Genomic DNA, 26,738 nt, shown 5'->3' with positions numbered 1-26,738 from the left:
AGATAAGTAAAATACAAAAATACAGAACAGGGAAGATGCTAAGCTCCCTTCACGTTGGTATTTACCCTTTGAAAGATAATTCTGGCAAGGAAGACATTTCAGAAAGAATTTGTTTTAAATACTTATTAAAATAATCTAACTGTTAAAGTTAAGAATAATGTGATGAAATAATTTTTATTAGGGCTTTCTCTCCCATTACTGTGGTTTGGAACCATAAAAGTTAGCGAAAATATCACACGATGTTTCAGAGAGCCTGGATTTGTTTTGTTTTCCCAGTATCATTGACACTTTTGCCTTTGTTTCCTTGGACAGCATCTGAAAGTCTGCTGTTACTTGTGTCAAGTCTGAACAAAGTTATTGCTGACAACATCACCTCCCAGGTCCACAATATTTATTCATTGATACAGGATGGTTCTTACATTGTAGCTATTGATTTTGATTCAGTCAGTGGTCGGATCTTTTGGTCTGACTTACGGCAGGGCAAGGCCTGGAGTGCATTTCAAAATGGAACAGACAGAAGAGTGGTAAGTCTATTTTCTGTACGCCTTTGGTATATGTAGCTCCCTATCTTAAGTCTGTTTTGCTGCTGTTCATGAAGGTCTGACCTTCCTCCCCCTTGACAGTTCTTAGGGTCCTTTCTGAGATTGAACTGAAGGCCTTGTTCTTGCTAGTCAGATACTGTACAGCTGAGCCATGCCAAGAGTATTTTCTGAGGCTTATCACACTTATCATGAGGTCTGGATGTTTATGACTCCTATCTATGGGTACTTAGAGTGTGGACTTTTAGAGATGGACTGTCCATGATTCCATACTGTCACATGGTTCAGAGACTTTTCATGTCTCTTAGGTTCCTTTTCCATTCTTTTGTGAGTGTGAGCACAGGAAACTATGAGAGAGTCCGAGGGATTATTGTTATTTTTTTTTTGGTCGGTCGTGGGGCTTGAACGCTGGGCCTGGGCGCTGTCCCTCGGCTCTTCAGCTCAAGGCAAGCGCTCTACCACTTGAGCTACAGTGCCACTTCCAGTTTTCTGGTGTTTTTTTTTGGAGATAGGAGTCTCATGGTCTCTGCTGCCCGGGCTGGCTTTGAACCGTGATCCTCAGATCTCAGCCTTCTAAGTAGCTAGGATTACAGGCGTGAGCCACCAGCGCCTGGCCAAGGGATTATTTTTTTCTTCACTTTAATTTAGTTAAATATCTCAATCCATTTCCAAGAGTTTCTCCTGACAGTTATGTTTCATCTGCCCCTCAGGACTTTATTTTTGCTGGTACTTAATCAATAGAGAAACATTATAAAGGATCATAAGGTTGCCAGTTTAGCAAATGGGTAGAGTTCTTAGATAGTGTAAGTGCAACAACGTTGGAAATCAAAGTGGAGCTAATGGAATATTAGAGTTATTTATAGAATACCTACTAATTGAATATTAGAGTTATCTCATCATAGTCAGTGTTAGAAAATCATACAGTTGAACTTACTGGTTAGCTATGTGGACAACAGCTGTCATAGAACGTGTTGTATGCTTTCTGTAGATTTTCATATGATTTCTATATTTTCACTCACTGTACTCTTTAGTATTCACCTTTGATTTTCCTTCTGTTTTTAGATCCATGACAGTGGCATGTTTGTTACTGAAAGTATTGCAGTGGACTGGATAGGTCGTAATCTTTATTGGACAGATTATATTCTGGAAACAATTGAAGTCTCAAAAATTGACGGGAGTCACAGGACCGTGCTGATTAGCAAAAACGTAACAAATCCAAGAGGACTAGCATTAGATCCCAGAACAAAGTAAGGGTTTTATTAACTTGGTAATGCTAGTAATGAAATGATTGCTATGTATTTATATAATTAAGTTTCTAATTAATGGATGCAATAATAACCCACAGATAGACCACTTAACCAATGACTTTGATACCACAGAAAAATAGCCAGATTTTTCTGCTTCAGTTTCACATTGTTTACTAGAGTTCCCTTTTAAGTTGTATAAACAAGAAAATTTTACCTGATGATGATAAAGAGAAGAAAGAATTTCTCCCATGTGTTTAGGTATCTTGATAGGGCTTCCTTCTTGGAGTTGAGCTAGTTTCTAGAACTTAAGATTCTGTTCTCCATAATTGTAAATTAGGCAATTCATGTTCAATTGAGGCAAATTCCTAGATAATGTAAAGTATTACCAACCAGTGATATTTATGATGAATCTCTGAGGAGGAATAAATTGATTTTCTTATCTAAAATGTATAAGGGTAGACAAACAAGGACAGAAGGATTTTTCTGGGTGAACTATTTATGGTTTAAACACAAACATGAATCAGCATTGAGACATTCCAGTGTCATTATGTACTGCTTGTTTTATGAATGTTATAAAAACACCCAGAAGGCCTGTGATTGCATTATGATTATAGTTTTCCTTTGTGGCACATAGAAGAAATATGAAGCTATGTGTATTCATTCTGAATTGGAGACAATGTATTTTAAGCAGAGCATGAAAAGGATACATATTGTTATTATTATTACTATTCCTATTAGAGTAATTATAGTGTCCTTTATTTTGGTTGGGAGTAGATTTCTTTTCAAATTTAATATTGGGAATAGTTTTAATTAGCTGGTCATTTCCCATTGAGATTCCAGGCTTTATATCTGAGCTGAGAATGTTGCATTATTTTAAGTAACAGTTACTTGTTTATTTTGAGCTATGCCCTCCAGTTGGTAACTAACTTCTTTTCACAGTGAGCATCTGATGTTCTGGTCTGACTGGGGCCGTCACCCGCGTATTGAACGTGCCAGCATGGATGGTACTTCACGCACTGTCATTGTCCAGGACAAGATCTACTGGCCCTGTGGCTTAACCATTGACTACCCCAACAGACTACTCTACTTCCTGGATGCCTATCATGATTACATAGACTTTTGTGATTATGATGGACACAATCGGAGACAGGTGGTAGCCAGTAGTTTGGTAAGTTGGCAATGAAGGAAACCAAATTAAAACTACCATAATCGCTCGAGTATCAAGAAAACTCAAGAAGTTAATTTTCACATCAGAAACATCATCAGGCCAAGCTAGGGAAATATCAACAGCAGAAAGGAACAGCGTGTCCTCTGTTAATTGGAGGAAAAGAAATATTTTGTATTATAGTTCATGATCGGCTTGTGCTATGATATATTAATAGCGTTTATGACCAAATCAGTTTGTAGATGGTGATCTCTTCCTCTTCTACCTTTAAAAGTTATGGTTAGTCAACACAAGGGCAGCCTTGGGAGGGAAGATGAGGGAAAGAGGGAACAGCTAACACTAAGCAAAAGGAAAGAAATGTATATACCACTTGAAGTGGAAGAAATGGCTGTATTGTCAAAGCTCATAGAATTCACAAGCTTTACAGACCACAATAATGACAATTTGGCTCATGAAGGTTAGAATGTGTTTGTGACTTTAAGTATCACTATCTCACAGTACTGTAAAATTTGTGTAATCACTTAATCACAATAAAAATTATTTAAAAAGTTATGCTTAGCAAGAATTAATCATCTAACTAGTTTTTAAATTTTCCAATTAGTTTATAGCTTGGTGTATGTGTGTGTGTATGCTGGATTTTTTTTAAAGCAGTACTAAGGTTTTAAGTTAAGGCTTTATGCTTGCTAGGCAAATGTGGGGAGCACAGTGACTGGGCACGGTGTTGTGTACCTGCCATCCTAGTGACAATGGGAAACATGAATAGTAGGACTGTAGCAGAGACTGAACCAGGCACAAAATCCAGATCCTATCTTGAAAATAACCAACATAAAAAGGGTTGGTGGAATAACTCAAGAGGTAGAGTCCTTGCTAAACAAGTACAAGGCCCTGAGTTCGAATTCCTTATTTCAAATAAGCAAATAAATAAACTGTTGAATTAATTTTCATAAGTTAAATGGACAAGTTCAAAGCAATGTACTTTTACCAAAAGTTGTTATTGACTTTAAGATTATTGTTGTTTATAGTTCCTGTGCCTTAAAGAGATCCCGAGAGGCCTCCCTCCTTTCAGGAAATATGTACTTAAGCAATAACAGGTCGATGGGAACCAGTGAGTAGCTAGACAGCACCAGGAAAGGAGCAGTGAGGATGTAGGGGCCAGGTAGGGGAGGGGTGCCTGGGGACTGGCAGTTAGTGATGAGGAACTAGGGTTTTAGTTACATCTTAACCTCTAGCTAACTGGTGATCTGGGCAGGACCTATTGCTTTCTACTCTTCTGTTGTATTCTCATTTTAGAATAGGCAGCCAGTATCATTAACAGAGTAGACACTTGTGTGTGAAATTCTGTTGAGTGTTGTCGTGAGGTTTTTGGTTTGGTTTGGTTTTGCCTCTTTCCCAAGTACTTCTGGATGTATTTACTGATTTCTTAAATGCTGAAGAAAACCATCTTCTTAAGCAGCTATCTATTTTAAATGAGTTCTCCTTGGCTCTCGCGTGTGGGTGAGAATGATTCTCATTGTTGATGCTTCTTCTCAGGTCCTGGTGCATCCCCATGCCCTGACTCTCTTTGAGGATTCTGTGTACTGGACTGACCGTGGTACTCGGAAGGTGATGAACGCCAACAAGTGGCATGGGGGAAACCAGTCTGTTGTAATGTACAATGTCCCCCAGCCACTTGGGATTGTTGCCATACATCCTTCAAAGCAGCCCGACTGTAAGTGATCACACTAAAACATCCTGCCTGGGCGCTGCTTGCAGATCATTTCTGGGAATGCTAAGTGCAGGCTGTTGCAGCTTATTTGTTTGTTTGGGCAATAGCTTTCTCTTTTCACTAACCACACTGCTCCATGCTCTCACCAGGCCTACACTGCTATGTCTTTCCTTTACGATGGGAAACTCAAGCCTTGTAGATCATGTAGAAAATAGCACATCTGCATTGGGTTATTATATTCAGCAATTACTACTGCTGCTGTGATTTTTCTGAGTCTCAGTGTCTTAGCTGACATATAGCACCTGAGATCCTCTTACCCTACCCCTGGATGGCTCAAAGCAGCTTGTTGTGGGGACTCATTTGTGTGTGTGTGTGTGTGTGTGTGTGTGTGTGTGTGTGTGTGTGTGTGTATGCACACATGTACTCACTGGTACTGGTACTGAGGCTTGAACTAAGAGCCAAGGTGTGTTCCTTAGCTTTCCAGCTCAAGCCTGGTATGCTACCATTTAAGCCACATCTCTCCTTTCACCTTTTGATGGTTAATTGAATAAGAGTTTCACAGACTTTCCTGCCCAGGCTGGCTTTAAAGCATATCCTCAGATTTCAGCCTGAGTTTCTGGGATTACAGATATGAGCCACCTGTATCCAGTTTGGGACTCTTTTAAAAATTAAATTTATTTTATAGAATACTGCCTTGAAGGTACCACCCAAGTCACCCTTGTGCATGAATGTGGTGTGGGTAACAACTTAAAGATTTGGTTTTGGTTGTATTCTTCCTGGTGGTAGAGGGAAGTAAGTGAACTAAACTTTCCATAATCTTTCCTCAAAGCCCTCCACTTTTATTTTTGTTGGCAATACTGGGGCTTGAACTCAGGACTTTGCATTTTCTAGGCAAGCACTCTACCTCCTTAGCTACTCCTGTAACCCTTCTCCTCACACTTTAGAATCTTGCCTTCTTTGCTTTGGCTTCTTTTCCCTCTTACTTTCACCAACTCTGGACTACATACATCATGGTCCAGCGGCCTGCTAGGCCCATCCATGAACTTTTGCACTAGCTCTGCATTCTGTCTGGAACCTTTCCCTTCCAGGTCTCTGTATGAGTTGCTTTCTTATATCATTTAAGATTCTGCTCAAATAACATTTTCTTAGAGAAGTCCTTCTTGACTGTCCTATGTAAAATAGTCATTCCTCTAATAATTCTTTTGTTCTTTACCTTCATGTTATGAACTTGCATACATACATGTATACATAGAACTAAACTATAAGTTTTTGCCATGTTTGTATTGTCTCCAGTGCTTAGAATGTGTTGGGTAACTAGTTAATACTTGGTATGTGTGTGTGTGTGTGTGTGTGTGTGTGTGTATGTGTGTGTGTGTGTGTGTGTGTAGGGGAGGAACGAATGGCTTAATAATCTAGCTGGCATGTGTAGCAAGTACAGATAGTATCAAGAAACATCACGCAAGCTTGGGATGCATACAGGGTCTCTTTTTCAAGGAGCTGAGACACACAACGATGTCATCAGTGGAAAAATAAAAAGATTATTATCTAATCAAAAACTTGGACAATGCTGTGTAAAAGTCAAGGTCACAGAGCAAACATAAACCTGGTGTAAAAAGATATGGTTTAGGTCAGGCAAGGAGACATTATTTAGCATCATGTTTCTGTTACTAGTTCCAGATCACACAGTGTGTGTGTTCATTACTAGTTATAGACTATATTGACTTGTGACTTTGGGTACACTGTACTCCTCCCTTGAGTGCTTCCAAACAGAGGTTGCTCACAGTGTTCATGGCTCCTAATACTGGGAGCCTTTGGAGGATAATCACAGCCTGGCTGTGCAGACTGCAGGGCGGGGGATTTTCCACTCACAGATGTGTTCTTTTCTGTTCTTTCTCCTACAGCCCCGAATCCATGTGCTTCGTCCCCCTGCAGTCATCTCTGCCTGCTCTCCACACAGGGGCCTCGCTACTATTCTTGTGCTTGTCCTTCGGGATGGAATCTCTCTCACGATTCTGTGAATTGCATGCGAGGTACAGTATGTCCTGTACATGTGGTCTGAAGATAAACTTGTCATAGTTTGTGCAATCTGTGGAAATTCTCAGTCCACTTGTGACTGAGCCTGTGCATGTTCCCTTTGATTTAGCAGGTGTGTGGAGTGTGAGTTTTGTGAGGTAATTGGAACACCTCAGATGTAATGTAGAGCTAATGTTATCTGTGCATAGGATGGAACAATCTTTGACCTCTTATATTGTCACCCTTGACTACAGTTAGATTTTTTTTTTCCGACAAGCCATGATCATGGGAAGTCTCAAATTTGACATGTGACTTTTTGCGTCTATTGTCTCATTTTTTACTGTTATAACCAGTGATCAGCATTCTGTCCTGCATCTTCTAACTCCAATTTCTTTACCTTTAATATTACTATCTGGTACTTTAAAAATCAGAATTGTCTCTGTGTGCAATATATAGGTGACTATTTGAGCAATTTAATCTTTATCTCATCCTGGACATATCTTACTAGGTTGATTGAAGAATATGTGAAGGATTATTCTAAGAATTCTAGGGAGTACAGAAGGAAAGAAAATATTATTATTATTATTGTTATTACTAAAATGATTCCAATCCAACAAGTTGAAAAGAGATTTCTTTGGGAGGGAGTGTGCACTTGTATGTAATAAACACTTTAAAAAACAGTTAGTGTGCTTAACAAGCTGCAAGGTCACTTGAAACCTATTTCTGTGAAAAGGAAATCTCACTGGTGGCTCACACCTGTAATCCTAGGTATTTAGAAGGTTGAAATATGAGGATCTCATTCAAAGCCAGCCAGGCCAGAAAAGGCTGAGTGACAATTTTTTCCAATTAACCAGCAAAAATCTGGAATTGGAGGTGCGGCTCAAGTGGTGCAGTGCCAGCCTCGAGTGAAGAAGCTAGGTGACAGCTTGAGGGCCAAAACAAGCCCCAGTAATGCGGGGAGAGGAATTTTGACAGTTAGCAATATTGCCATAGACTGTTGCAATTAAATGGCTAATGATCGTATATTCCTAAATGAAGGGATAATCGTATATTCCTAAGTGAAGGGATAATAGAGTCAGCATCTAGAGAGAAATTCTGTCCACAAATGGAATTTTGAAACCTGACTGCAGCAAATATATAGTGCCTACAGATTATGAAGATGTAGGCTAATAAAGATCAAAATTCCATCAGGATGTAATATTTAACAATGGGACTTCCATGATGAAAGATTTTTAATTATTGACAATGATTGCATAAGGGTTTGGCAGTCACTGTTTTTCTCCAGAGACTTATTATGCTCCTAATCCTTGTTGACATTGTTTAATTTAGTGTGTCCTCAGAGTCCATCAGGAGAAAATTAATCTGGGCTATAGATATATTTGGGTACAAAGAGTTCTTTCTCCACATACAATTTGTTTGCTGGGCTTTGGGGATCTGTGTATTCCCTGGTGCTGCCTGATGGAGATTGCTAAGTGCTCATTCAAAGTAGACCCTCTTGTTTCACAGATCACTCTACTCAGGGATTCCTTGTGTATTGACTTTACTGAGATAGGCCTTTCTCAGTGTTTCCCAATTGCCTTTTGAATACTAGTGAGATAAGTTGACTCAACAGCTGCTCATGAAATAATGGTTACATAGGTTCATTTTTATTATCTTTAAATACTGTAAAACTGTAAAACTTTAAATCTTTTATTATCTTTAAATACTTTAAAACTGTAAAAGCAGTTTGGAAGATAATACTATATATAATTGAAAACACATCTTCATGTTAGCCACTCAGTAGCCTTGAAAACAATATTTTTATATGTCTGGAATATCTTTAAGAGTGCACGAATGATGGTGATGCTACATGAAATGCAGATGTAAAAATATGTGTTGATATCTGAGAGGAAACACAAATGGTTAGGATTGCATAGGGGAATTATGGGACTCTATTTTTTTTCTAGTCTTATATTACAAATTTTAAAGCTAGAACTTTTTGTAATTTTTATTCTTTTGATCATTGTTTATAAAAAACATGTTTCATAGGGCTGGGAAGGTGGCTCAGTGGTAGAGCGCTTGCCTTGCATGCCTGAGGCCCTGGGTTTGATTCCTCAGCACCACATAAGCAAAAAGAAAAAAGCCTTCAAGAGGTAGAGCACTAGCCTTGAGTTGAAGAGCTGAGGGACAGTGCCCAGGCCCAGAGTTCAGGCCCCACGACCGGACCCCCCCAAAAAAATGTTTCATATCTTAGCTATGGTAAATAATGCTGCAATAAACATAGTTGTGCTGGTAGCTTTAGTATGGTCTTGCTTGTGATCATTTGGGTAAATGCCCAAAGTGGGATTGCTGGGTTATAGGGGATCTCTATGTGGAGTCTTTTGAGGAACCTCCATACTGCTTTCCAAAGTGGTTGAACAAGTTTACACTCCCACCAACAGTGTAGTAAGGTTCCCTTCTGTCCACATCCCCTCCAGCATCTGTTGTTATTAGTTCTTGATTATAGCCATTCTAACTGGGGTGAGGTGGTATCTCAATGTTGTTTTGATTTGCATTTCTTTTATGGCTAGAGAGGTTGAACATTTCTTCCTGTGTTTATTGGCCATCCTTCTTTCCTCTTCAGAGAAATTTCTCTTTAAGTCTTTAGCTCACTTATTTATTGGGCAGTTGTTTCTTTGAAGATTTGTTGTTGGGGGATTTAACTTTTTGAGTATATTTTAGATATGAGACCCTTGTCCATTGTATGGCTAGTGAAGATCTTCTCCCAATCCGTGGGCTTTCTATTGATCTTGCTAGCTATATCCTTTGCCATGCAGATGCTCTGCAATTTCATGCAATCCCATTTGTCCATCCGTTCTTTGATATGTTGTGTTTCTGGGTCTCTATTAAGGAAATTTCGGCCTGTGCTAAGGAGACCTATATGGAACCAACCCAGATGCCCCTCAGTAGATGAATGGATCAAGAAAATATGGTATATATACACAATGGAATTCTATGCCTCCATCAGAAAGAATGACATTGCCCAATTTGTTAGGAAATGGAAAGACTTGAAAAAAATTATATTAAGTGAAGTAAGCCAGGCCCAAAGAAACATAGGTCCCATGGTTTCCCTTATTTGCAATAACTAGTATATGTCCGAGTCAAGCAGAAAAGGTCAGATAAGTTGATGTTAGGGGAAGATAAGTATTCAAATTTTTTTCTTTCATGTAATTGTTTCTAATATATTTATAAGATGACTTCTATGTTGCTTTGTATGTCCCTCCCCCATGGTATAACCCCTGCTTTCACTGTGTTTGTATGTCCCTCCCCCATGGTATAACCCCTGCTTTCACTGTGTTTGATGTCGGTATAATTTGTGGAGGGGAAGGGCAAAAACAAATCGTTTAAATAGGGATACAGGTGGACCCATTGCAACAATGCAATGTATAAGTCATTATGTTGAAAAACGAACGTTACAACTTTGGTTGGGGGGGGCACGAGGATCGGGTTGGGGGAGGTGGGGGGAGTATGGGAAGGGATGGGAAGGGGAAACAAAGAGGAGACAACAATGCCTGATAAGAAATGAATTCGTTATCTTGCTCATGCAATTGTAACTCCTCTGTACGGTATTTTCACAATTGAAAAACAAAAACAAAAACAAAAACATGTTTCCCACAATATGAAAACCAAGTAGACAGAGAATACTTAAACTACTCTCCCTTCTAATGCCCTTAGATCCCAAGGAGACTTCTGACTCAGTGTAAGGGAGCTGGCCTTGGCTTTCAATACTCAGTAAAATAAGAAAATCCTCCTTTCCACCTGCCAGGCAAAGCCACAGGATAACTTAGGTTAGGGTCATACATACCATCTTTTTATTTTTTATTTTTTGGGTGCTGGTACTGTGGCTTGAACACAGAGCCTGGGTGCTGTTCCTGAGATTTTTCTTTTTTAATGTTCAAAGCTAGTGCTTTACTGCTTGAAACACAACTCTACTTCTCGTTGTTTTTGGTGGTTAAGTGAAGATAGGTATTTCACAGAATTTACTGCCCAGGTTGATTTTGAACCATGGTCTTCAGATTGCAGTCTCCTGCATAGCTAGGGTTACTGGTGTGAACTACCAGTGTCAACATAAATACTATCTTTTCACATTTATTCCTCCTTCCTGCTAATAGTGCAAACACTAACCTTAGTGGGATCCTGACATAAAAAGGTTATCTCTGGGGCAGAGTTTAACTCTTACTTCTCCTGAGCGCCCCTCCATCCAGCCTTAGGCACTTCTGTTTTCTGCTTGAACAGCGAACTATAATCTCCATACCTGGTCCCAGAGCAGCTAAAGCTTGTCTCCCTGATTTGTGCACATATGTGTATTGCCAGTGGTGCTTTGTGGCACAGTTAATGCTTTCCTGCATTTTTCTCTTTTCTCCCAGGCCTGTGTTTTTCACTCATTTTCTTCTCAGGTTGGTGTATGATATGATAGGAGTTATGACTATTGTTCTTCTTATTCCCTTCTGGGTCACTTGCTGTTTTTCTCCTTACTTTTGTGTGTATGCTTGTACTAGGGCTTGAATTCAGGGCCTGGCATTCTTGCTTGGCTTTTTTGTTCAAAGCTGGTGTTCTACCAGTGGAGCCACATTTCCATTCTGCCTTTTTGGTGGTTAACTGGAAATGTCTCATTGACTTTTCTGTCTAGGCTGGCTTAAACCCAGTATCGTCAGATCTCAGTCTTCTGAGTAGCTAGGATTTAGGATTATAGTTGTGAGCCTTTGACACCTGGGTACAGCTTACTTTTTTTTTTCTTGCACAGGCTGTCATGCTGTTAGTCAGTAAAGTGTTAAATGATATCTTACTCTCTGGTACTTTGGTAAGCCTTCTGGAATATTCCAGGAGAAAAAAGGCCCCAGAAGGAAGCAATGATGAGGAATGATTAGAAGGAAGGTGCACATTTTATGAATTTTTAGGTCCTTAGCAAGGCTTTGGTGGAGAATTTCTCCAATTAAGCAAAATGAAGACCACCCATCATAAAAAGCAGTACCAGGGTTGGAATAATGAAAACTTCAAATTCCCCTGGAAGAACTGTGTAATAGCTCGGTTCTGGTGGCTCATAATGCTAGCTACTTTGGAGGTTGAGATCTGAGGATCGTGGTTCAAAGCCAGCCTTGGCAGGAAAGACTATGAGACTCTTACCTCCAATTAACTACCAAAAACTTGAAGTGGAACTGTGACTCAAATAGTAGAATGCTAGCCTTGAGCCAAAAAACTAGGGGTAGTGCCGGGACCCTGAGTTCAAGCCTCAGTCCTGGCACAAGAACAGAAACAAAACAAAACAAAAAAAGAAATTGAGTTATACCTTTTTTTTTTTATTGGTTGGTAGTAGGGCTTGAACTGGGTACTGTCCCTGAACTCTTTTGCTCAAAGCTAGCACTCTTCCACCATGAGCCACAGCACCACTTCTGGTTTTCTGGTGATTAATTGGAGACAAGAGACTCAAGGACTTTCCTTGCCAGGGCTGGTTTTGAACTGGGATTCTCAGATATCAGCCTCCTGAGTCTCTAGGATTATAGTCATGAGCCCCCAGCCTAGCTGGTGGCTAGCCACCTGGCATAGCTTTTGTTTTTATTTTGGACCAATAAGCATTTACAATACATAACAATGATTGAATACCAAGATACATCTGAATCTTATAATCTAGCTTTTATTTTTTGTTATTGAAGTCAAGCTGAAGGCAAATCAGTATATAGTCCCTGACTGGTAGAGCATGAAGAAAAACATAGAGTTTTGGAGCCCAAGAGACCTATGTCACATTGGTTAAATTGATAAATTGTTTTGTTCTTCATTTGTGAGTTGGGAAGATAACTATCTACCAAACATGATTGTGTAAAGGCAGGAAGAATAAGTGATACAATACATCTGATGCATGCCAGGTGACATATAGTTTCAATAAGTGTGTGTGTGTGGGGGGAGGGTTGTTATGTCTTTTTCAGGTGTTTACAAGCAATGGCTAGTGGAGTGTCAGCCAGGTAGGAGAGGCCAGGGTTTAGGAGTTACTGTTCTACGTCTGATTACATTGTTCTCTGTGGCAGTGACATATATCCAGGAAGTCTCCCTTGCCCCACCTGAAAGCCACTTTTTCTGAAAGCTTGTTTCCAATAACAGAATGCTATATATCACTATGCTTTGTATAAGAAAAAGCACTGGTAGTTGCAAAATTTACTTCCAACTCAGTTTAAATTTGTGCCAGTTCAATCAGTGCTGAGTTATTTCTCCATAATAAAAATATGCTAAAACAAGGAAAAGTTCATAAGGTGTAAAAATGAAGAACAAGTATGAACCTAATGCTTTTGAGCATGTGAACTTTCCCAGATTATTAAAATAATGAAAATATTTTTAGTTCATGGGAGCTTTTTAGTGGCTAATCATTTATATTTTGTTTTGAAATATGGTATGCATGTATCTTAACACAGAACTTGCATTCAGAAGTTTTCCTTTCCTGTGGAGTTTTGAAATGAAATTTCACTCAAATTTTATTGGTCTGTATATATAGATGTATATCATCTATGTATGTATGCATGCATGTATATATGTATGTATGTATATATGTATTTATCTATCTGTCTTTCTATCTATGTATCTATCTATGCATGCAGTGCTAGGGTTTGAATTCAGGGCCTCAAAGTTGCTTGGTAGACATTCTACCACTTAAGATATACTCTTGCTATTGGTACTTTAGATTATTTAAAATATAGTCTTGTGGTTTTGTCTAGTACAACTATTCATGCTTCTTATGTAGTTGAGATGACAAGAAGTTTGGCCACCATACTCAGCTTATTCATTGAGATGGGATCTCACTAACTTTTTGCCTGGGCTGGCCTTTAACTAAGATCCTATCAGTCTTCACCTGCTAAATACTGGGATAACAGCTATGAGCTATTGTGCACAGACTAATTTATATTTTTAGGAGAAGTGATGATAGCCAGGATAAAGATTAATTTGTTTGGGGGAAAAGTATTTTATCATCTGTTAAGGAAGCTAAATGAATAGTTTCAGACATTATAAGGGCTATTTAAGTTGCAATTAAAGGTACCTAGAGAACTTTCTTTTTTTTTTTTTAATTGTAAAGGTGATGTACAGAGGGGTTATAGTTACATAAGTAAGGTAGTGAGTAAATTTATTTTTCTTTTTTTTATTGTGAAAATACTGTACAGAGGGGTTACAATTACATGGGCAAGATAATGAGTACATTTCTTCTTTCTTTTTTTTTTTTTTTTGGGTCCGGTCGTGGGGCCTGAACTCTGGGCCTGGATGCTGTCCCTTAGCTCTTCAGCTCAAGGCTAGCACTCTACCACTTGAGCCACAGCGCCACTTCCGGCTTTTTTCTTTTTTCTTATGTGGTGCTGAGGAATCGAACCCAGGGCCTCAAGCATGCAAGGCAAGCGCTCTACCACTGAGCCACCTTCCCAGCCCATGAGTACATTTCTTATTAAGCATTGTAGCCTCCTCCTTTGTTTCCCCTTTCCATCCATTCCCTTCCTCCCCCCCCACTCGTCCTCCCCCTCCCTCCCCACCAAAGTTATAAAGTTTGTTTTTCTACATAACGACTTGTACATCTCATTGTTGCAATGGGTCCACCTGTATCCCTATTTAAACTATTTGCTTTTTCCCTTCCCCTCCACAAATTATACCAACATCAAATACAGCGAAAGCAGGGGTTATACTGTGGGGGAGGGACATACAAAGCAACAAAGAAGTAATCTTATAAATGTGTTAGAAACAATTGCATGAAAGAAAAAAAAATTTGAATACCTATCTTAGGGTTCATGTCCCTAACATCACCTTATCTGACCTTTTCTGCTTGTCTCAGACATATACTAGTTATTGCAAATAAGGGAAACCATGGGACCTATGCATCTTTAGGCCTGACTTACTTCACTTAATATAATTTTTTCCAAGTCTTTCCATTTCCTAACAAATGGGGCAATGTCATTCTTTCTGAAGGAGGCATATTTCTTTTTGAACACTGTTACCCCCTCCCTGGTTTTCTTCCACTTTCCACCCCTCCACTCTTCTCCCTTCCAAGTTGTAAAATTCATTTCCAACACACTGTGTAAATATCGGTGTTGCATTGGTTCACCCTTTGTCCCACTGTTTCCATGCTTCCTCTTCCTTTCACCCAATCAAATAAACTTACATACTAGACAAAGGACACTGAAATCAGAAACAGTGACCCTGGGGAATAAACCAGAGCAGAAATAAAGAAAGACAAAAGAAATAACTGCAAACAGTACACTAAAAAAAGAAAAACAATGCAACCACCCTCTTGTTTCCATGTCATGGAGATCATTTTGATTAGCATCATTTTTATATGGTGATATGTACATAGCTATTGTGAACCTCTGCTAGAACTATCCTAGGCATATACTAATTATTACAAACGAGGGAAATCATGGAGCCCATATTTCTTTGGGTCTAGATTATGTCACTTAATATGATTTTTTCAAGTCTTTCCATTTCCTTACAAATGGGGCAATGTCATTCTTTATGATGGAAGCATTGAATTCCATTGTGTATATATATACCACATTTTCTTGTTCCATTTATCTACTGAGGGGCATCTGGGTTAGTTCTATATCTTAGCAATGGTAAATGATCCTGCAATGAATGTGGTTGTGCTGGTAGCTTTAGTATGGCCTTGTTTGTGATCATTTGGGTAGATGTCCAGGAGTGAGATTTCTGGGTCATAGGGGAGCTTTATGTTTAGTCTTTGAGGCAACTGCATACTGCTTTCCAGAGTGGTTGAACAAGTTTATATTCCCACCAACAGGGTAGCAGTGTTCCTTTTTGGCCATATCCCAGCCAGCATCTGTTATTATTTGTTTTCTTGATAATGGCCCTTCTAACTGGAATCTCAATGTTTTTTGATTTGCATTTCTTTTATGGTCAGAGATGTTGAACATTTCTTCATGTGTCTATTGGCCATTCTTATTTCTTCTTCAGAGAAGTCTCTCTTTAAGTCATTAGCCCACTTGTTCTTGGGGTGGTCATTTCTTTGAGAATTTGTTTTTGGGAGGGAGTTTAAATTTTTGAGTTCTAAATATATTTTTGATATGAGACCCTTGTCTGTTGTATAGCTTGTGAAGATCTTCTCCCAGTCTGTGGGCTTTCTATTTATCTTGCTAGCTATGTCCTTTGCCATGCAGAAACTCTGCAGTTTAATGCAATCCCATTTATCCAACCTTTCTTTTGTTTGTTGTGTTTCTGGATATTTATTTAGGAAGCTTTGACCTGTGCCAAAGAGTCCCAGTGTTTCTCCTATTCCTTCCTGCAATGTTTTCAGAATATCTACTTTTACCTTGAGGCCTTTGAACCATTTGGAATTGATTCTGGTGCAGAGTGATATATAAGGATCTAACTTCAGTTTTCTACACATGTATAGCCAATTCTGCCAATACCATTTGTTGAAGAGGTGGTCTTTCTTCCATCTGATGTTTTTGGCTTCCTTATCAAAGACTAGGTTGCCATAGGTCTGTGGGATCATTTCTGGGTTTTCAAGTCTATTCCATTAGTCCTCAGGCCTGTTCATGTGCCAGTACCAAGCTGTTGTTATATCTACAGCTTTATAATTGAGTTTGAAATTTGATATTGATATTCCTCTAGCACTGTTTTTCCTGCTAAGGATTGTTTTTGCTATTTAGGGTCTTCTATTATTCCATATGAGTTTTTGGATTGCTTCTTCTTATTTCATTAAAAAATGTTGGGATATTGATGAGTATTGCATTGCATTTTTAGATAGCTTTTGTCATTATTGCCTTTTTCACGATGTTAATCCTACAAATCCAGGAGTATGTGAGGTTTTTCTACTTCCTTAAATCTATTTTAATTTCCTTTTTTAGGTTTTTAAAGTTTTCATCATAGAGGTTCCTCATATCTTTGGTTAAGTTAATTCCTAGGCTGAAATCAGGAAATCAATCCTTTTGTAATAGCCTCAGAAAATAAAAAAGATAAAATATCTAGAGAACATTTGAAGACATTGTTCACATATTCACATATCCATCCATCAATTTACTCTGCTGGTTGGTCATTATTTACCAAAAGTTCTTATTGGGAAATTAATTTATGTCAGACTCTCTACCAGTCTCTGGGAATAGTAAGAACATTAAATATAATCTCTGTCAGTATGGGAGTTATAACATAGCAAGAAAGACAGATATTAGTTAAGTAACTGATGAGATTGTAAATTGAATTTATTTACTATAAGTAGTTAAAGTCTATAATATACACTAGCCAATTTTTTTTTGTTTTATTCCTTAAAACTGGTAAGCTGCTATTCACTAAATTCCTTTTCATTTTTTTTTCTCTCAAAAACCCAACTTTTCTGGAGTTCTTCAGTGTTAGGTTTGTCTGTGTGCAGAAATGAAAGATCTTAACAGACTAAGTAAAGAATTATTGAAGAGTAAGGTAAACTAAGCATGGTGACTCACATCTATAATCCTAACTACTCAGAAGGTGGAGAGCAGGAGGAGTACAATTTGACGTCAGTCTGGGCAAAAAGTTGGCAAAACTTCTATCTCAACAAAAATAAGCCAGACATGGTAACGTGTGTATAATCCCAGCTCTGTGTGAAGCATAGGTAGGAAGATCAACATCATAGGCTAACCCTTGGCAAATATGAAGGCCCTCTGTACAGTGAAAAAGTATTGGAGGCATGTTCAAGCGGTAGAGCCTCTCCCAAACAAGGCCCCAAGTTCTAACTACAGTATTGAAAAAGAAAAGTAAGATATTATCTTTGTGTTACTGTTGAATGAAATGTAGAAAGCCATGGTCAAAGTCATGCAATTACACATGGACAATGCCGATCATTGCATGTTCTTTTGCTAATATCAACAGTTTAGGTGACACAAACATGCATTAAAAGAAGCATTCCATGGGATGTTTTACATAAATGAATGCAAATTGAACATTTATTTTATATGTACTGCCATAGAGAATCTCTAATAATGCATTAGGGGAATAAAGTAAGTTGCTGAATATCATTTATCCAGGATGCTATTAATTATATATAATAAAGAAATGTTTATAAACTAAAAAAGTGAAAGTAAGGTATTAAAGTATTCACTTGCCTTGGAAAAGGGCATACATTATTGTATAGGGTCTTTGAAGACCATCGTCCCACTGATCCCCATAGAAAGCGTGTAACTTGTTAGCTGATGAAATATCAGCTATGTGGATTATATTTATTACTGCAGAGCTATACTTTTCAGCTTATATGATAATGACAGTCCACTGCCTCCCATTACTCTAAAATGTCTGGGAACACCATGATTTAAGTTTGCCTGATGGTCAGCTATTTTCACAGGTGATCAACCTTTCTTGATGTCTGTACAAAACTCCATAATTTTTGGAATCTCCCTTGATCCGGAGGTGAAGAGCAATGATGCCATGGTCCCCATACCAGGGGTACAGAATGGTTTTGATGTGGAGTTTGATGACTCAGAGCAATTCATCTATTGGGTTGAGAATCCAGTAAGTTATAAATAGCATTCAAAGTCTATCACTTAACCTCAAAAAGTGCATCTACAGACCATCCTTGCTTTTCTTCCAGGGTGAAATGCACAGAGTGAAGACAGATGGCACCAACAGGACTGTGTTTGCTCCTCTCTCTCTGCTTGGGTCTTCTATGAGCCTGGCCTTAGACTGGATATCAAGAAACATTTATTATACCACGCCTGCAAGTTATTCCATTGAGGTAAAGCTCCCACAGTACTACTTAAACAGACAGTGGGTTTGGACTCACATAAATATCTTTTCTTAGGAAATGCTGTCATACGGATGTTGAAATTATTTTTCAACAAGTAGGAAATGGGAAGAAAGAATAGTTTTAACTATCAAAGTCTCTGAACCAAAAAAGGAAAATCATCTTAAAAATAGATCATTGGAACTCTGTTCTATCCTGTCTTATTTCCTCCTATTTTCAATACCACTGTGTTTCTATAAAAGACTATTAAGGAGCTAGGAATGGTGTCCACACCTATAATCCTAGTACTTGGGAGATGATTCAGATTTAGATGCTAAGTCATAGAGCGAGTCTGTCTCAAGTACCCCCCAATATATGTGTGTATATATATATACATATATGCATATAAAATATATACAAATATACAACATCATGCAATATGTAAATAAATGTTTATATACACATATGTATATATTTATACATAGTTATAGTATTTATGCTAGTTATATAAATATATAACCTATTTATATATTTACTTATATTTACAGTGCATATGTTTTTTTTCTATAAAAAGAAACTGAGATCCTGTCCCAAAAGCAAATACATAGAAATAAATTAAAATTCTGTAAGAAATTTGGCCAATAGTAAGACTATAGCAGGCAAGAAATTTTCATTAGTTTTCTTCACCTAATCTCCAGTGCTATTTCAGTTCTCCACTGAATTTCTGGGTTACCTCTGTTCTTAGATGGAAATCGCTCTATAACTACACTATAGTTTTTCTAACAGTGAAACAGAAAGTAGAAACTTGATTCTAATGCCTTTGATATTCTCCTCTGTGAGATAAGTGTTCTTTAGTTCCCAGAAGAAATTCTAGATGGGCTGTAGGCTTGGAATCATATGAAGTACAACCAAAGCACCTTGATTAGTACTGGATTTCTCTGCAAAAGAATTATTAATTTGTCCTAAGGTAAAAGGAGGGTTTTAGGAGAGGGAGGGTCAGCAGGGTTCTGCAGAGTGGCATTCCACTGCTGAGGGGCATCAGATAGGGACTTGGCTGCCCTTGGGAGCATTTGGAATGGAAGATGCTGGAGAAGAGGAAGGCACAGGGCAGCCTGGTGTCAGGTTGGACAGGAAGAACTCCCTTGGGAATGGTGCTTCCTATCATACAAAATCTTTTCTAAGACCTCTCTCCTTTAATTTTCATATCCATGGGAGTAAAGAGGTATATGGGTGCCATTCTCAGGAGAAGGGAATTTACAATAGATGTATGTGCTAACTCAGGGAATATTTCAAACCAGATAGAACCAGTGGGTGTTAAGGAGATCTAGGAAGATCTGGTTCAAGCCTTTTGCTTTATACAAAATAAATTAAAGACAAAGGCCAGGTGGCCAGTGGCTCATGCCTGTAATCTTAACTACTAGGAAACAGACCAGAGGCAGAAGGATTACAGTTCAGGCCAGTCAGAGCAAAACATTCTTGAGACTCCCTCAACCAATAGCTGGGAGCAGTGGTGCACGTTTATCATCCCAGCTACTTGGAGAGTGTAAATAGGAGGATTGAGGTTCAGGCTGGCCCCAGGCTGAAAAAAAATAAATAAAGCAGAAAGGGTTAGGGGCAAGACTCTGTTTTCTGAGTGCCTGCCTAGCCAGCTCCAGGCAGAATCTAATCCCAAGTATTACAACAACAACAACAACAACAACAAAAGCAAGCAAACAAGCCAGAAAAATAGAAAATTGGTTTAAATGATTGGTTGTTATATGCATTGTCAAAGCCACAACTCCAGTAATCCAGACCTTTTTAACCCCATTAATAGATGGAGAAGATCTTTCACAATCTTAACTAAAAATATCCTCCCATGGAAACACGGGGAAATCTCATTTCTGTTGTGGCCACATAGTACAAAGTTGTCTCCCTCCCAAATGAAGATTAATAGGCACTTATTCTGTCTCCTACTTTCTTGCTTGGTACATGGGAAGGGAGAAGGAGGGTGTCTTCTCTGTTAAACTGAACGTTTTCCCAGAGTAGCAAACAGTTCTACCCTGGTGTCAGGCACCATGGCAAGGAGCCCCCTGGAGAGTAATGGAGTGCATAGTGTGAGTTGGCAGGACCTCTTGTCCACATTAATCTCAAGTTTGGGGTTGTGTCCTGATTTGAAAGATAATATGACTGGAGTCCCAAGACCTGACTTTGGGTGCCTCTTGCTTGCTCACTTGATTCAGTTGTTTAACAAGACTTAGGCAATATGGATCAATCGGATGGGTAGACCTGAGTATTCAAAGGTGAAGAAAGGTGTTTGCCTTTTAAGTAGCCCACATGTCTGAGATGGAGAAAGGAAAAAAAAATGGAAATCATTAGAAGTGAATTTGGTATGAACAGTGAATGTGAAGCTCTAGATTAGGAGGCAGAGCTCAACCTGAGGACTTTCCTTCTCTAGAGAACAAGAAAGGCAATTTCTTTTAGTGGTTATTTGAGAGCAGAGCCTTGAATGATGAGCAATATTTTATTTCTGCCAAATCAAGAAGTAGGGAAAAGGGATCCCAGGCAGAGGGATAATGATCCTGAAATACAAAAATGCATTTTAGGTAGAGCCAGAACTGGGTTTCCTTCACTCATGAGCTCTTTGACTTTGGACAAATGACTTAACTTCTTGAACCTCTGCTTGCTTATTTGTAAAAAATGGAGGATGACACAGTAAGTACAAGTAGTTCATAACACTGAGGCATCTTATGACTCCAGAGTGCTATTTCCCTTAAATTGTCAGTGTATTTAGAATATCCATAGAAGACTTATGAAAATAATGATCCAAGAGTAAATGAGCCTTTTTAAAATATTTAAATTAATTTCTTCCTAAGGTAATAAGTTTAAACAAGTCTAATAGGTGAATGATAAACTAAGATAGTAGGAACAATTCCCCCTTACAGTTTATCTATATTCCAGCATGAGCAATTCCCATTTATTTCCAACTTGAAAACAGAGATGCCAAAGAAATTATTTTCCACTAGGGGTAGCTGTGTGCCAGTTCACTGAAAGAAGTGTATATGAAAACATGACACCTATAGTATGTGAAGGAGAGCTTGATAGAGACCCCCCAAACAAGGAGGGGAACTTAACTTTGAACCAGAGGTCCTATGTCCCAGGGAAAGGAGAAAGATGATAGCAAAACAAGAGCCAAACTGAGAAAAGAAAATAAAAAATACAGATAGAAGAGAATGAGGGAGAGAAGGACCTGTGTGTGTGTGTGTGTGTGTGTGTGTGTTAAAGTGAGAGATGAGGGAAACAAAGTCACATAAATAGCCTATTGCCTTGAAAAGCAACTTTATAAGAAAACCCTAGTGCAAATCAAAAGGCATTTTCTGATTTCCCGTCGCATGCATTATAGTCATATTAAAATGGCCCTGGTTCCCTATGAAATTGGCTCCTAGGTCAGTAATCTGCACTTCTATTTTACCTTATAAACACTGTAAATCCAACATTGATAATTAAAAAATGGATAAATTTGGGAAAACCACTTGGTCTCCTTTACATTACCTGTAATATGAGCATAACAATGGTATCTACCATAGCATTACTGGGCGGATCAAATGTGATGATTCTTAGTTTAATGCCTATTGAATGGCAAGTTTCCAGTAAATGGTCCGATAAAAGTATGGGCATCTATGAAGCATACTGTACTGGTGCAGTGTTAAGTGATTTCCTTGTGTTTAATCTCTTAGCCCTGTGATTGTATGCAGAAAGTACCACTAAAATCCACATCTTAATAGTGAAGATACGGGATTCAGAATTGGACTTAACTTGTCTCAGGCCATATAGTCATGGCACAGCAAGGCAGAGCTTTGAACCCATGTGTTTAAAACTCAGGCTGTTGATTTGGAGCAGAATGCACTTAACATTGTGTGAATCTGATCTGTTTTGATCAACTATATTTGCAATGATGGATCACTGAGTGCTTTGGCCCAGTCTCTTGGGATGCAAGAGGACTGTAGTGGTCCTACTTGTCTTCTAGGGGTTTTCTTCTCGCTCTGTCTGGAGGCATTTTTGCAGTGTACCCAGGCAGTGGTTCTGCTTGTTTATTTATTGGAATCTTTCTGATATCCATCTAAATTTCTTTAGAAATTTTAGGTGAGTTGGAAATAGGTGACTTTCCTCTTTTAGCTCTCATTTCTCATGGAGCTGATTCCTCATCACTCTGAAATATAATTCTAGGTTATCTGTTTATCATGAAACATTCATTCCTACTTCAGCATTTGTGGTTTTTTTTTTTTGTGTGTGTGTGTATGTGTGGGTAAATTCTCCTTCACCTCAGTGGTATTTGCTTCCCTGAAAAAAAAAAAAAACTGAATTCTAATAAATGATTCTGTGCTGTAGGTGTTGACACTCCAGGGTGACGTCAGATACAGGAAAACACTGATAACCAATGATGGCACAGCTCTTGGAGTTGGCTATCCAGTTGGCATAACTGTTGATCCTGCACGTGGGTGAGTGTTCATAGTGGTATCATGCTCACAGTAGTATTAGTATCCTGGATAATTTCTAATTTCCTATATTATCATTTGCAAAATACAGATCTTGGTGTAGCTCCAAGTTCTATTTAATATGAGGAATGTAGTTTGTATTTTGTTCTATGTTCTTCAAGTTAATAATACCAAACTTCAACACCATATAAGCAAGAGTTCCAGGAATTTTGAAAAACAGAATTGTAACACTGGATAATATATTCTGACTTTGAATGAGCACAGAAAGCTTTTAGGTAACGTCTGTACCAGGCCTTGAAGGAAAGAATGGATTGCATCTTGGGAATGGTGGGGAGGATCTTTGTTGCCTCCTTGACCTACCTCCCATCCTAAAATGGAGACAGGAGAAGACAAACATTTCAGCAAGTCAGAGTTACACATGATTAAGTTAGGCACAATGGGTGAGCAAGAGAATAAACGAAAATATAAATGAAGTGGCTACACAGGAGTTCTGGTGGAGAGAGACTGAAGGTTTTGGATATTCAGGTAGGGTTTAAGGTCAGAGAACAAGTTCGACAGGGAAAATCAAATCGAAGCATAGAAGAGATGAAAGAATTTGGTCAAATCAGAGAAATTCAGTATGTGAACTTAAAGGCTGAGATGTCTAGCACTGAAGATAAGGTCAGTGGGTGCATGTATTGATTTAATGTTGGACGAGGATGAGTGAAGATTTTTTACTTAAAGGCTTCCAAGGACTTTTTAGAAAGAGTAGAAATGCTGTCTAGTGAGGCTACTGCAGTAGTAGATGAGGTAAAAAGGAATTAAAACTTCAACAGTGGAAATGGAAAGTAGCTCTTTAAATACCTTAATGAATTTGCATTCCATGTGCTTAATAATGCTCAGTTGTCATTAATATGTGTGTAGCTATTGAGTATTGTTCATTGATATCACTATGAAGTAAAACAAAACATTTTAAAATATATCTCCTAATAGTATCATGCTAACTGGATTCTGACATTCCCAGGAATGTGTTATTTATTAATTTGCTTATTTTCTGCCCTAAATTTAAAACTTTTCATTTTCATCATAGATATTAGATTAGATAAGAAAGTAGTAACTGGTCTTGTGTTGGATGGTGATTTGGAGAAGAATAAAAAAGTGAGCAGGGAAGTATGGGAACTTTTCACACTAACCAGTGCCCTGGTTAGCATGCGATGCTCTGAAGGATGAGTGGTTTGTGGAAGCTTTTCCTTTGTCATAAGCCTCCCACTTGTCTGACTAAACTAAAGCTTTAGCCACCAACAGGTTAGCCTCCTGTTTTAAATGGCCTCTACCCCCAAAATGACTAGGAAGCATACCAACTTTGATGAAATACTATATGTGACAGGTATTGACGCTTCAAACTCCTCTATTGGATTGTATCTTGAAGACAAGAAATACATATTTCTAATGAAGTAATGAAGTTCCAGACAACATTCCAACTTCTGTTTGTTAAATGCTTTTTTTTCTCATGGCTATTGCAGGAAACTGTATTGGTCAGACCAAGGAACAGACAGTGGAGTCCCTGCCAAGATTGCAAGTGCTAACATGGATGGCACATCATTGAAGACTCTTTTCACTGGGAATCTTGAACATCTGGAGGTTGTCACTCTTGACATCAAGGAGCAGAAACTGTATTGGGCGGTCACCAGCAGAGGAGTGGTATGGCACCCATTGGTCTTCATTACTGAGCTTCAGTCCTGGTTCTCAGTGTTTTGGCTTGTCTAGAAGAGGTTCTTGAGTAATCTTTTTTGACAACTTATTCTTGTGTTTTATTGCTTTTTCTTCCCATAATTAATCTCCACTGAGTGAATCTCATCTTGAAATCCCATTCTCTGTGGTAGAACATATGCATGTGCAGTTCCTGTCAGATAATGTGTGTTATTCCCCCACTCAAACTCTGCTTTTCTTTATGATGAATAACTCAAGTTGTTATTCCTTGTATTTTCAGAGACGTGTATGTAATGTTTTGTGATCTTAGGTTTTCTTTTTTAACTTTGAAATGACTCAAGATTCTGCAGTTTACACAGAGCAGACAGACAGAAAATAGACTGAGCAAGCATCTAAACTCAGCATCCTTTCATGGCTACACATTACTCTTCTCCAGTATCCCAACATGACTGATAGACACGCAGAACTTCCTATACTGGTAGTTTAAACTCCAGTATTGAGTTCATCACATTTTTCAGAAATGATAAAGTTTCATTGAAATCACGTTTGACCTTTCCTGCTTATGCACCTGAGCAGGTGTGAGAGACACAGCAAATGATTATTGTCAATTAAACATTGTTTTGTATGTTGGATTTAATACATGCTCAACTCTTTCTTGCTTTTGAAGCAGAGATTTCAGGTCCTTGGCATTGATGTTTTCCATAATACTGTGTAGTAGTTTAGCTTCAGTTCATTGTGTGTTATGACTTCTAACATAGATTTAGAATTATAATAAGCTTTAAGAATTAGAAAGAAGTAGTGATGGGCGCAACAGCACTTCGCAGGTGTGTGTGAAGCTCTTGCCACATGTAACCCTTGTCACATAATATGGTTACTACATATAAGTTGCTATATACCAGACAGGACTTACGGGCTCCCTCCCCTACTACTGCACTCCTGCTCTGCTCTCCTGAACTCCTGAGCTTGCTAGTGGTGCAACTTTCTGTCCTTTCCTCCAGGCCAGGGTCCTTGTAGTTCTCTTTCTCTTTCCTTCTTTAAGTTATCACAAAGTCCTGCCATTCATCCTTAGCCTCTTCCCTTAAGTCTTTCCCTTGCCATCTCCACAGTTCCTGGCTCCCGTTACTGAACCCTGTTTTCATGTTGGAGATACAAACCCATAATCACCAAGTTTGATCATTGCTCGGCTGAGGGCCTTGGACTGGAGGAGTAGCTTCCGACACTCCAGTTGAGCTGCTTGGCTAATCTGCTCTGGTTATCTGCAGTTCCACAACTCACATTCCCTATGTTCTAACTTGCTGCCATTTGTGTCAGTTTTGGAGACTTAGTCTTCTCTTGGAACTCTGTGTTTCCTTGTCCAGTAAAGCAGTGAGCCAGACTTCATGTCTCCCCTTGACCAATACCTAGCCTAGATTTGGTACAGAGAAAGCCCTTGAGCTTTTGGAATTAAGCCAGCCTACATCTGCATTTTATTTTGCTCACAGAGGAGATTGCTTGCCATTTCCTTTTTATGAGTTCTTTTTCAGTACGTCAAAGTTATTTTGACTAGCATTTGTTACCTGTTCTTACATAACAGCATCATTCTTAGCTCTATCTAGTCTTGCTGCCTTGTGATCCTGGGGCCATGCTTCTTACTCATAATATGAAAATTTGGGTGAAGTTGTTAAAGCTAGGGCTCATCATCTCCTGTGTGATGATCACAACTGGAGTTTTCCATACTCCTTTGAGCAGAAGAGCACATGCAGGGGCTATAGCTTTAGTCTTTTTCTCTTTGCCATGCTGTCAGTTTCATTATCAATGGAATACCTATAGGGGAATTTGCCTGACTTTTGCTCAGTTTACCTGTGATGATCCAATCTGATAGTAGGTAAGAAAAAGCTCTAGAAAAGATGGTGTGTAAAAGCTATATGAAATATTATTAGTAGGAGAATATTGTTTTTAATATCTTTCTCACCTTTTACTCTGAATCACTGAAACTAATGAGAATTCTGACCCTTCAGATTGAACGTGGAAATGTGGATGGGACCGAACGCATGATCCTGGTGCACCATCTTGCCCATCCATGGGGACTTGCCATCTTTGATGCTTTTCTTTTTTATTCTGACGAGCAGTATGAGGTTATTGAGAGAGTTGACAAGGTCTCTGGAGACAACAAAGTAGTCTTGAGAGATAATGTTCCAGGACTGAAGGGCCTTCGAGTTTATCACAGACGCAGTAAGTATTGG

The 26,738-nt window shown here is 38.7% G+C and overlaps 1 protein-coding gene across 1 annotated transcript in view; it reads left to right on the top strand.

The window, feature by feature from the left end:
* Nucleotides 1–26,738, top strand: part of Lrp2 (low density lipoprotein receptor-related protein 2) — a 189,646-nt gene that overhangs the window by 89,001 nt on the left and 73,907 nt on the right. Inside the window, exons 27-36 of the mRNA XM_013027359.1 lie at nt 313–524; nt 1,602–1,786; nt 2,726–2,954; nt 4,482–4,659; nt 6,558–6,686; nt 17,978–18,144; nt 18,224–18,367; nt 22,721–22,830; nt 24,330–24,507; nt 26,514–26,727. Of these exons, the coding sequence (XP_012882813.1) occupies nt 313–524; nt 1,602–1,786; nt 2,726–2,954; nt 4,482–4,659; nt 6,558–6,686; nt 17,978–18,144; nt 18,224–18,367; nt 22,721–22,830; nt 24,330–24,507; nt 26,514–26,727 (1,746 nt within the window). The remainder of the gene's footprint in view (nt 1–312; nt 525–1,601; nt 1,787–2,725; nt 2,955–4,481; nt 4,660–6,557; nt 6,687–17,977; nt 18,145–18,223; nt 18,368–22,720; nt 22,831–24,329; nt 24,508–26,513; nt 26,728–26,738) is intronic.

Source organism: Dipodomys ordii, unplaced genomic scaffold (assembly GCF_000151885.1).
Source record: "Dipodomys ordii isolate 6190 unplaced genomic scaffold, Dord_2.0 Scaffold5, whole genome shotgun sequence".
NCBI classification, from domain to species: domain Eukaryota; kingdom Metazoa; phylum Chordata; class Mammalia; order Rodentia; family Heteromyidae; genus Dipodomys; species Dipodomys ordii.
This window is presented reverse-complemented; position numbering and strand designations above follow the sequence as displayed.